General features: G+C 30.3%; 1 protein-coding gene across 1 annotated transcript; it reads left to right on the plus strand.

Moving 5' to 3' along the window:
- Positions 1-12698: 12698 nt before the first annotated feature.
- LOC145577986 (putative transcriptional regulator RABBIT EARS) lies at positions 12699-13151 on the plus strand. Its single transcript, XM_081635398.1, has one exon. It carries the CDS (start codon positions 12699-12701, stop codon positions 13149-13151), a length of 453 nt encoding a protein of 150 aa, XP_081491524.1.
- Positions 13152-13713: the final 562 nt, after the last annotated feature.

The raw sequence follows: 13713 nt of genomic DNA on the forward strand, positions 1-13713 counted from the left end.
GTTATTCATGTTAATGTTTTATTATATAATTTCCAATTTTATTATTTGAAAGAATATAATATCCAATTCTAGTATTAGTTGAATTATTGAAGTTTGATCTTTACAACTATCTATTTATCTATGTAAATTTGTAAAATAATTAATTAGTTAAGTAATTATCTATTTATCTATGTAAGTCTGTAAATTAATTAATTAATTAATTATCTATTTATCTTCTGGCTCGTGTGTGTAAGTAAGTGTGTAGACAAAAGGTACTATATGACTGGAAATCAGAAGTCATAATTGTATGAAGAAATGATGCACATGAACATAACTTAAATGAAAGTATTCATTGGTGGCAAAATCTAGCTTACTTCATCACTTTCATTGGGAAATGTGATCAAGCATATATTCGTGATACAATACTTCTTATACTGTTCATGTGCCTTAGCTTATATCTATTGTTTTGTAGTGATATATATTCATGTATCAATGGCTTATAAGATTTATATATAGATCATCATAGCTAACCATGGTGTTGTTGTCTTGTTGATGCTAGTATATCGATTTCATGTACAAAGTATGATATACTCCATAAGATATAATTGATATATCGGCCTCTCCATCCAGAATTAAAATCGAATTTCCTATAATAGTATTGTTTTATGGCTTCTTTAACTAAATATAAGTCACTACTTAAATGAAGTACAAAGTAGATCAATGATAGTATGATACATTTTTTTTTTAATATTTTTTTTTTCAAATTTTAATCTCTATATCTTACATTGTATGTTGGCATACCTCTGACCTAATTATGAGTGTTATACATATATTGACTTAATTAGAACTTTGATTTTCAACGTTCATATTCAAGGTTAATATTCAATTTATTAGTATGTCATGTATGTAATGAACCCATTTTTCTTTTTACATGAAATGTCATATTGCCATGTTTTAACTCTTTTAATAAGTCTAATAATTATATAACTTATACTTATATTTTTTAAACTTTTGATATCTATAATTATATTAAACCAATTTAATATAGGGAAAAAAGACTAATTAAACCAAAGATTACACTGATTGCAATCGAACAAACCTAATAATCATGTATTTATAATTTCCCCCTAATGTATCATCTCCATCAATACATATAGCTTGAATTGATATAAAAAGAGTTTGGTTTAATTTGTTGGCTATTAAATATCAATGATGTATGCTAAAAATGGCATCCAAGTGTCATCTCCATCAAAGCTATCTCGATCAATCAACACACTTTCATGTCCATTTTAGCACACTTTCGTGTTAATAATTACCAATATATATTTACATGTCAATAACTCAATATTAATACCTACGTCCATGTTTCTAATCAGTCAGCTACATAAACTTTTTCTCAATAAGCTAAGCTTAATTAATTCGTTTGATTAAAGTTGTAGATTCTTTAATGTTAATCACCGTTTTAATAAAGGTAATAAAAAAGAAACATTAAGAGGAACATACAATACTATACATTTGTATCATGCAATTCATTAATACAACATGTACGTACAACATGATTCAATTCATAGTATAGTAAAACCTGTCAACTAAAACAAGTACACTATAAACTGCAGCTTAGTATACTTTTATGCTTTCGTCAAACGAATGATTTCATGGGACAGATATTATTGAGCTTCCCAACATCTGAAAGACTACGTAAATTTAATTTTCTGATAGATATACACGACCGTTTTGCTAAAGAACAAAATAAAAAGGACCAATTATACAATTTATATTTATATTTTAGATTGAAATAACACTAAAAATATTTACAGTAGAAATTTTTATGTAAAAATATATATATAATTTTCGCATGTTCCCTAGATGTCTCTGAATGTCAGATCAGTGGCATGATGGCCTTTCTATATTTGACACACTTGTAAATTAGCCAAGTTGTTACTATTTTTAGCAAACACTCTCTTCTTCATCTTTTTCTCTCTCTTGTTCTTAGTACAATGAGACTATGAGAGATAATAGGATACTATGTTTATTACAAGTATGAACGAACCAAGTATCTAGGTTTATGTGTTGGTGAACGTATAATTTAGTAAGAAAAGTTACATATTGTGCAATATGGCGTAATGATAAATCTCTTCTAAGTATATACCTACGTAATTTAATTTATACAACCTCCGTTTCATATTACTCGCAACAAAGGAATATTTTATCTCACAAATAAGTTTTAATAGCTAAAAAGAAAAAGAAACTTGAAGTTAAACTTCGCAATGCCAAAAGCGAGCTAAAGTAATGTACTTCCTCTGTTCTTTTTTACTTGACCTGTTTCTTTTATCACGCTTGCCAATGCAAAGCTTCAACGATTAATAACTTTAATTCTCCATAAGTAAAAATTATAAAAGTTATATATTATGATAGTAGTTCTTGAGACGAATTCAAAAATATCCAACATGAACGTGTTTTTCCTTACAAATTATTCATAAAAGACGGTCAAAGGAGGAGTGGTGAATAGTATAAAAGTCAAAGCGGGTCAAGTAAAAAAGAACAGAGGAACTACTTGTGTACAACCTAAGAGTAGGAGCTAATGCTTGAACACCTAGAAGTTTTAACCTAACAAATAAAGAGCACTTAGAACACTACAAGCGTCTCATCAACCAAAAAAACTCAAAGCACACCTTTAACATCGCATGCACTTATGCATTTTCTCATCATTGGAGATAGAGATGGAGTGATCCACTGCTCCACTCCCTCAACCTCAATGCTAGGCTGCTAGCTTCGTCGTTTAATACAATAGAATTATATATACTACCTTCGTTAACTTTTATTTGCAACTTTGGGGGTATTATTTGTGAGATATAAAATATTCCAATGTTACAAATAAAAGTTAACGGAGGTAGTATATATTTTTTTAAAGGATGAGGTGTTTTATGCCTCGTACCTTGGCAGCATATGTGCCTTGGCTAGGCAACAACATCCATACCTTGGAAACATGAGTTAAGCGTTCGAGATAGCTAGCTAGATTGAATAGAAATTGACTCAAGAACTATTACAAAGAGTCCATGATATCTTTTGTTACACCAGATCATATCCTTAATGATGAGTACGTGGCTGTGACAATATGATAACTAATAGTGACGGAGGGAGTAGTAATTATTTGGTACTCCTATATATCACTTTGTATTGAGTAAAAGTGAAAGAAGTATAAAAGGAGTGAGTGGGTGAAAAAGGAGTACAAGTTTTGTTTGGAAAGGAAGTAAATAAAGGCTATATTTTAGTGAAAGAAGAGGGGATGGCATAAAGGAAGCTAGAGTGAGTGAATGTGAATGTCTTCTTTCCCTTAAAATTACACACTATTAGTCGGCGCACGTCATTCTCATCATTCCTTTTCTTCCTCCTCTATCTTTCCTTCACATTATGCATATATATATATACATCCATCATAATATTATTTTTTAAAATAGATCTCAATTTTATTTTATTTTTCAAAAATGTTAAATATAATAATCGACCCTTCTCATGGATACATTTTCAAAAATTCATCCTTATATGACATCTCGTCTTTGGTCTTTCATATTTTCATATGTTTTTAAACGATAAGGTACATTATATTAATTCAATTTTAATCGTCGTGTTACTAGACTAAAAAAATACATACAGAGTACACAACAATGAGGTAATGGTGGTGGGTCAACACTTTACCATATTATTGTGTGATATATATCCTGTCCATAAATGGAAATATGATTGTTGGCAATTAATTTGTCACTCATATTTTTTTGGCAAAAAGGCAAAATCTCTGGGAAATGAAATTGGCCATCAGAGTTCATGTCATTTTCGTAGTGGGTTGGCAAAAAAAAAAGAGGCCCAAACTTTTGTATGGGTAAGGTGGCAAAGTGGCCCAAACTTGACCCATATTTTTGAGCCCATAAAACGCATAGACAGCCCAAAACACTAACTTGAGGTGAGGAGGCTTTGAGTTTCTCTTTTACAAATCAAAAAAATTATATCTATTCAAAATAAAACAATTTTCCCACCAGAAAATCTCGAAAATTTTAATTCTGAAGTTTTCAATCTCATTATTTTCTTTCTTGTTTACTTTATTTTATTATTAATTTATATTTTCATTCATTTTTTGTAGGCTACACTTTCATATCATAATTATTAATTTTAACAAGATTTAAACATACTCTACAATTCTTCATGTACCCCATAATATAGTTTTAACCTCTCCTACAAAATTGCACTTATTTTCTCCTCTTTGCACTCTTAACATCCTTAGTACTCTTGGAAGGAGTAGAATAGATAGATGAGGGCAAGCTAAAAATTAATATTGCGAGAGAGATAATATCACACGTTATACCCTAATTTTTTTTAAAATACTTTGCAAAGATCTTAGGTTGTTACTCGAGGTTCCTAATTTACTTTAATTTGTAATAATGCTGGTATTATCAATTTTTTTTAACCTTTAATTCAATTATAACACGTCTACTACAGTAATCACACACATGGGTGAACCATAAAATAAGTACACCTAGACAGTATACCTAATTTTTTTTAGATATCTCAGTCACATTCTTAAATACAGTCATAATAAAAACTACATCTCCGAATCATGCAACAAAAAAACTTACTTCTTATCCATGCCGTTTCGATCTTCTCATGCTTTAGAAAGTATAGTATGATAATCTTCTTTTTTAAATTAACAGTAAAAAGTAGAATAATCAAAATAAAAAGAAGACAAATACATTTGGTAAGGGGCGTGTTACATGGTTGCATCACTCTAGTAGTTGTCTATCATGTCTTTCCTAATTGTCCATAACTAGTAGAAGTCATCCCTTTTTCATAATTCTCTTAATCAATATATTTAAACACAATTTAATTCAATAATTAACACTAATAATACTCGAGCATGCTTTATTTCTTTCGAACTACTCTTTGTCGTCCACCTTTACAATTAGTCCAGCTAATTAATACAACATCCATATTATGCCAAAACATTAATCTTAGCTAATTATATATGTTGTTTTCTCATTTGGATGAATATAACTAGTTATTTTCTAATTTAAAAAATGGAATTCTATATTAATTTTATAAAATGTATCATATTATATACACCTAAATTAATTTATCCTAAGATAAATTTAATAACGCATGCATTAGATTTATGTAGTGCTGTCATTTTCATTGGTGGACCAAAGGTGTCATTCTTCACTTACTAATTTGTATTCATCTTCATTTTTAAGGGTTTTTGTTTCATTTTCCTTGAATCAGCTTAACACGTACGTCATTTGAAAATGTAATTAATTGAGCATGTATGTATTTAATTTTAACTCTATGATTGAATTAGTAGAAGCTATAAAATGTAACAGATACATTGGATTTAATTTGTATTTTTGTCAACGGTGCCAAATTTTCTAGGTCATTTATTAGTTAATATGTTTGATAATTGTGACGGTTATCCTAATTTTTGCCTCAGATTTTGGATTTGAGTTGACTATAACATTTCTGAATCTTATGTTTTTGAATTGTCAATTCATGAACTTCTAAATTCTAAAGGTTCTTAACAAATTATACTTGTATTGAAATTCTATTTATGTAGCTAACCTTTGTAACTAGTTTTACTTTAATTTACTCGTTTTCTAATCGATTAGGTATGACACCTAAGGCATGTTAGGAAGGGTTTCAGGTCCATAGTCTACTCACCTTAATTTCAAACATTTCACTTTTAATAAGTTCAAATTATATAAGGGTACTTAATCCGCGATTAGAGCTATCAATTCGGGTAAACGGGTCGGGTTTGGGTTGGGTAAGAGTGGGTCGAGTCAACTCGGGTTGGGTTTGGGTTGGGTCATGCTTGAGTCGGGTCATGTCGAGTCATACTTCTTATCGGGTTTGGGTCGGGTTTAGGTCGGGTTAATAACAGGTCGGGTTGCATTCAGGTCTTGTAAACAATAAATCGGGTTAAAACGGGTTAGGGTAATTCTCGAGTTCGATCCTAGTCAATAATTTGCGGGTTAGAATATGGTCAGGTCATTCTTGGGTTTGAGTCGGGTTCGGTTCAAGTCAATAATTTGCGGCTTATAATCAGGTCGGGTCATTTTCAAGTCGGGTTATTCTCGGGTTCAAGTCGAGTTCGATTCAAGTCAATAATTTGCGGGTTATAATCAGGTTAGGTCATTTCCAAGTTGGGTCATTCTCGGATTCAAGTCGGGTTATGTTCAAGTCAATAATTTGCAAGTTACAATCAGGTCGGGTCATTTCCAAGTCAGGTCATATTCGGGTTCAACTAACTATAAATAGATAATTATCATTTTTATCAAGCTAATTATTTCCTTTTACTATAATATATATATGGCAATATACTAGGGAACTATAGTCTATAATTTAGTAAGATAATTATCTCCTTTGACCATACAACAAATATATACTATATTTAACTCTTAAGATTGAGGATGATGCTCCTTTTTTTGCTAGCCTGGACCGACTTGGTCTCCCTAGAAAGAATGCTTTGATCAACAATAATAAGGTGGTCTAAATTGCATTTAAGGTGATTTGAAATCGGGTCAGGAACAATTTGGGTTGAATTTAGGTCGGGTCAATAACAAGTCGTGTTAATTTTGAGTCAGGTTAGTAACAGATCGGGTTTAATTTTTAGGTTGGGTAAGTAATAGGTAGGGTAAAATTCGAGTCGGGTCAATAACATGTCGGGTTAAATTTGGGTCAGATCAATAACAAGTCGGGTTGATTTCGGGTTGGGTTTGTAACATGTTGGGTTAAATTTGGGTTAGGAATGGATCCCGTTGAATTCAGGTCAGGTTAGTAACAAGTCGGGTAAAATTCGGGTTTTGATGGGTTAAAACGGGTTTGGGTCGATTTCGGTTCAAATCAGGTTCGGTGCAAGTTAATTAAATTTGCCGTTGTAAATCGTTAAATCAGTGCAAGTTGTAAACCGGTAAATTGGCCGTTTAAAAGCAAATTGAATGGTTCCACACACCCAATTGGACTCCCGGAGGTTATTAGGGACCATGGTAAATATTTCGGCAAATTTTATTTCTGGGCGAAATAACGTAAAAAAATCCAAAATTGAAGGCTAATACCAACGTTTTTTGAGAAATTTTGGAGGTTTCGGGGCCCGGTGTCGAAAAGTCTTGAAATTCTATGGGATACATCTTGAGGTCATATAATGTCGTTTGGAGCCATATATGATCATTATTTGTTGTCATAAATGTTTGTGGTAGGCTTGAATTAATGAAATCGGTGCAAGTTGTAAACCGGTAAATTGGTCGTTTAAAGGAAAATTGGATGGTTCCACCCACCCAATAGGACTCCCGGAGGGTATTAGGGACCATGGTAAACATTTCGGCAATTTTTATTTTCGAGCGAAAATAAAATCAAAAAATTTCAAAATTGAAGGCTAATATTCATGGTTTTTGAGAAATTTTGGAGATTTCGAGGCCCGGTGTAGAAAAGTGTTAATATTTTAGGGGATACATGTTGGGGTCATATAATGTCGTTTGAAACCATATATAATCATTATACATTGTCATAAATGTTCGTAATAGGCTTGAGTTAATGAAATCCGTGCAAGTTGTAAACCGGTAATTAAATTGACCGTTTAAAAGAAAATTGGATGGTTCCACCAACCCAATTGGACTTCTGGAAGGTATTAGGGACCATAGTAAACATTTCGACAATTTTTATTTTTGGGCAAAAAAAGTCAAAATTCCAAAATTGAAGACTAATATCTACGCTTTTTGAGAAATTTTAGAGGTTTCGGGGCCCGGTGTCGTAAAGTCTTGAAATTTTAGGGGATACATCTCGGGGTCATATAATGCTGTTTGGAACCATATATGATCATTATTTGTTGTCATAAATGTTCATGGTAGGCTTGAGTTAATGAAATCGGTGCAAGTTCTAAATCGGTAAATTTGTCATTTAAAGGCAAATTGGATGGTTCCACCCACCCAATGGGACTCCCGGAGGGTATTAGGGACCATGGTAAATATTTCGTCAATTTTTATTTCCGGGCTAAAAAAGTAAAAAAATTTCAAAATTGAAGGCTAATATCCACGCTTTTTGAGGAAATTTTGGAGGTTTCGGGGTCCGTTGTCGAAAAGCTTTAAGATTTTAGGGGATGCATATCGGGGTCATATAATGCCGTTTGGAACCATATATTGTCATTATATGTTGTCATAAATGTTCGTGGTAGGCTTGAATTAATGAAATCGGTGCAAGTTGCATTGTAAATGGTAAATTGGTCGTTTAAAGGCAAATTGGATGGTTCCACCTACCCAATTGGACTCCAGGAGGGCATTAGGGAACATGGTAAACATTTCGGCAATTTTTATTTTCGGGCGAAAAAAAGTCAAAAAATTCCAAAAGTGAAGACTAATATCCATGCTTTTTTAGAAATTTGAAGGTTTCGGGGCTAGTGTCGAAAAGAAATGAGATTTTAGGGAATACATTTCGGGGTCATATAATGCCGTTTGGAACCATAAATGATAGATCATTATATGTTGTCATAAATGTTCGTTGTAAGCTTGAGTTAATGAAATCGGTGCAGGTTGTAAACCGGTAAATTGGTCGTTTAAAGGCAAATTGGAAGGTTCCACCCAACCAATTGGACTCCCAGAGGGTATTAGGGACCATGGAAAACATTTCGGAAATTTTTATTTCCCGGTGAAAAAAGTAAAAAAATTCCAAAATTGAAGGCTAATATCCACGCTTTTTGAAAAATTTTGGAGGTTTCGGACCGCAATCCAAATAAAATATATAGATGCAGGAAAAAATAAATCTAGATTAATAAGGATAATTCAATTTACATCTAAATTAAAATTAGTTTTAATTAAGTTAATATGTTAATTAGTTTTAATTAAGTTAATATGTTAATTAGTTTTAATTAAGTTAATATGTTAATTAGTTTTAATTAAGTTAATATGTTAATTAGTTAAGCTCTGAATAATAAAAAAAATCAAGTAAATAGAATATATTTCTAAATTGATCAATTTCCACTCAATTCAAGCCATATTGTGATCCTTTACACAAAGTAATAGTTTAAAGTGCTCGTTAAAGGGTATTAATTTGTTTTCTATTATAGATAGTACTTCAAGTTGTTATATAGAATAGGTAGTCTATCACTATTAATAAAAAAATAAAAATAAATACAAAAAAAGCTAAGATCGATTAAGTATAAATACATATCAATTTTTGTGAAAAACTACTTTATTAAAAAAAAATATTGTAAGAAATTACCTACTCCGTATTAAACAACAGATGTTGTAAGAAACTACCTTATAAAATAATTAATGTTGTAAAAAAACTACCTTTTGCCGAATTATTGCATTGAATAAGAGATATTTAATAATGACCTATTTTCAATTATTTTTTCTCCTTTTTCCAACCAATATTTCCATAGCCTGCTTATAACCCTTAATTCCCCTTCTCATTCATTGTTGAATAAAGCACATGGTAGCAATTTACAACTTTTAGTTTTTATAAGGTAATTTCTTACAACAGTTTTTTTATAAGGCAGTTTTTTACAAATTTTGATGTATATAAGATAGTTTTTCATAAAAATATACTTGTAGTTGTATATATATAATTAACATAAATTTTATTAGATTTTAAGCAAATAAGCTTTCAAAAGATGAATCAATATTATCAATTGTAACATCATTGTATGAATAAAAGGGAAGAAGGAACACCTCATGCATATAACAAGATGGCCATCATGTTTTTATGTTATTTGATGTTTTCTTGTTTTTCATTATCGTTTATTGACATTAAGAAGAAGCTAACAATAAAGCTTAGAAGCATGCAAGAATTAGTTATTGTGAGATTTGTCACGCTTGTAAGATCAACATTATATATGCATGATATATTTATAAATTTATAACTTATATTATATATATATGTTGATTGGATGTCCAAAAGTTTATAGTATATATATGTTTGTAGTCAGACGTGTAGAAAGCAACATTAATCATAGTTTAGACAAGTTACATAATACAAACAACATAATGTTTATTTGCCTCTCCTTTCATTTTCAATTGGAAAGCTCTTATAACTATCTAGCTCATTTATTATTATGTATGTAGAAAGAAAAAAAAAATGTATGTACAGCATATATACGTAGTACTACTTATGCTGGATCACTACGAGTTCTCTATATATGTATATTACATAGTACTAATCTTTATATATGTACGACGTTCCATGCATTGGTTAACTATATATAATTTTTCTGTTTCAAGTTGATTGATTTACTCGTAACTTATCCACTAAATATGTGTGTAGCCTTAAAAAAAAAGGTAAATATACATGAGATCGATGTTAAGAATACTTAGGAACCAGAATATCAATTTTGTTTATTTGCGATTTTAAAGAGAGCATTATTGAATCATATATATATTTCCATATATGGTATCTACATATCTTTTGATGAATTATCAATATCAAAACTAACATAAGGACAATAGGAGTACTATCCAATGAGACTTCAATACAGTGACATATATACACTCAGGAATAGATGTAAGTAATAGTTTCTAATTTGTCTTGGTAGATAGCTAAAAGAAGTTAGCTTTTGGTGTCAATTTGACATGACATCGAAGATGAACCATTTTATTTATTCTTATATGGTCTAGCTCTTAGTTATATATACACTACTAGGTAGTATATCACAATAAGAATGATTTGATTTAGAGTGAAGATCTCCAATCAAAGTGAAAGAAACATCGATTTAGTCAATCAATAATACTCCATCCAACATAATTCAGATCAATAAGCTCTCGGGTACATGTGAAAAGGGTAAGAAAACTCTTTTCACATTCTAATCAGCTAAGATTTGAGCCTTTGAGAGCTAAAAAAAAATTGTAAATACCAAGCATTACTAAATTGAAAAACAATAATTTTTTACCATTAAGGCCCCGTTCTCTTCACCTTATTTTTGTTGAACTGGAATTATTTTTACTGAAACAAAATTATATTTGTTGAACTTAAATTATTTTTACTGAATTTAAATTAATTTTACTGAACTTAAATTATTTTTACTGATTTTTTATGATAATTCTTCTTTAAGAAAACTGAACTTTACTGAACTGAACTTATTTTTACTGAACTGAAATTATTTTTTACTGAACTTATTTTTACTGAACTGAAATTATTTTTACTTAATATGATTTTTTTAAGGTGAAGAGAACAGGTTAATTAGATTTGAAACTAGCCATATAAAATTGTACGTTCTTATATACTTCGTATAATTTAGGTCAATTTATTTATTTATTTCTAATCTTTACAGTTTAGAGGCTCGAACCTTGACTTATAAATGATTTAAATCTTCAAGCTCCGCCATTAATAACAAAAAAGGTTAAAAGAAGATTATGGGATGATATTATTCCCCATAACTTATACAATTCCATTTTTTTTATAAACAAAAAAATCTACATACCACCGTCTTAAAAGTGGTACTCCTGCCTATTTGCAATAAATTACATTAAAAATAAATAATAAAGAGAAAGAAAAAGACATTTTCAACTTATAAATGCATGACTTTTGCTTCTAAATGGATTACATATACGTATGCATGAGCTTTGCCAAAAGTAGTTAGTTGTAAAGTGTGATATTATAAAACTTTGATTTAGGCAAATTTTTATGAAATGACTTAGATTTACACTAGCTCAAATGAGCATTTGGTCAATTTCAAGCTAAGTGACAAAGTTTGTCGAACCACAAACTCAAAACTTATAGTAGTAGTCTTAATGCAATAAAGAGTGCACCATAAAAGAAACTAGCCTCCAGTAATATTTGCTCAAATATTATATTAGTTGAATCTAGTTGCACCAAAAGAGAAGAAAATAAATTAATTATATTAAATCTTATAAGTGGTGAAAGAAAAGAGACAATTGATTATCAAAATCTATCAAATGGAAAGACTTTATTATAGAAAAAGAAAGAAAAGTTGTTTAAAATACGAAATCAAAGATATGTACGGTCAAAAACAAATTTTATATAAAGGCCGGAGATATTTTCTAGAAAATATTTAGATGGAAGTGTTGCCAATTGCAAAAAATGAGGAACATTATTTTTCTTTCTATTATCATACAACTCATATTGTCATTTAGGTAATTTGATTTCTCTAACTAAAAATCATTGTTGTAATTTACCAATTCCTCATTAATAAGAGTATGACATAAATTCACTAAAATGTCGTAGATACTATACTTTTTATTATCTTATACAACTAATTGAGTTAGACCAGTTAGTTGTCGTGATTTTACTGTATAAGAGTACTACTCGTATTATCTATTGAATACACATGTCGTCATTCCAATTGGTAAGGTTGAAATTTAGAAAAGAACTTAGAATTCAAGGGAAAAAAATTAAAGGGAAATAGTGTTCTGTTTTTTGACCTATACTTTCATCTTTAACCTTAGCTTCTTTCTAATAAAATTTAATAAATCACAATCAACTTGTCCTTATCTCCCATCTACATCAACTCCTAATATTTTATGTCATGCACAAGACCTTATATATATCAAGGCTTATAGTAAGCTTCTTTGCCATGAAATAAATATTTATATATAGTCTCTATTTTTTGATGATCTAAACTTTTGATATAAGATCATACAAAAATATTCATGAGCTTCTTCTTCAACCTCCAAGAAATTGATTATCATCACCATCATCATCAAGATCGAACGGATCACGACGAGCATGATCATATGGATAGTGGTGGAAGCATAAGATCCTATGATTGTGTGTTTTGCCAAAGAGGGTTCACCACAGCTCAAGCTTTAGGAGGTCATATGAATATTCATAGAAAAGATAGAGCTAACCCTACTACTACCAACAAACCTAGCCCTACTAAAGAGCCTACTAATAATATTATTAATAATAATAATAATGCTATTTTTAGCAACAAAGAAATATTATTAGAGGATGATTATCATGTTGATAATGTTGCTAATACAAAATTATTCTACTCCTCTAGTCACCTTAATAATGGGAATAGCTCGAGTTTTGAGGGTCGTGTTCATCGGTTTCTTGGAGATCATAGTCCAACCTTGCGAGGCGGTTCGGGTCATATGCTAGGGAAGAGGATTCAAGATCATGATCATAGTCAAGGGGCAGAAGAGTTGGATCTTGAACTTCGTCTTGGTCACTATTCATGGTAATTAAACTAAGCCAACTAGCTAATAAGATGCTACAATCTCACCGCCCTAATATATCTTAATGGGACCACTATGAGAAGGCTAGGGTCGGGGTGAAATTTTAACTCCTTGGAGATGAGAATCGAACCCCTATCGATCTGTAGATTGAAGAATGATTAGCACCTAATATTATCTTATGCTTCATGATTCTATGTAACCAAATATTGATTAATATATGAAGTAGTATGATATAAGTACTAATTAATTTTTGTTTTTAGCTTTTTGTATTTTTGGAGCGGGAATAAAAGAGAGTTAGTTACGTAGTTCTTGTAATGGAACTAGATTAATAGATAATGAAGCAGTCAAGGAATGTAAACATCATTTATGGAGACTTCAAAATGTACCTACGATATAATTATATTAATAATAGTTATGTTTACAATTAAAATTAATAGTGTAGTCTATTACTTGAGGAGTCACTAATAAAGTAGTGTATTCGATCTACTTGAGGACGGAGTCACTAATGTATACTTCGTATATCATTTCATATGTTATTATTAATTATTAAATATTACTTCACTTTCTT

Source organism: Chenopodium album, chromosome 2 (assembly GCF_948465745.1).
Source record: "Chenopodium album chromosome 2, dcCheAlbu1.1, whole genome shotgun sequence".
Lineage (NCBI taxonomy): Eukaryota > Viridiplantae > Streptophyta > Magnoliopsida > Caryophyllales > Amaranthaceae > Chenopodium > Chenopodium album.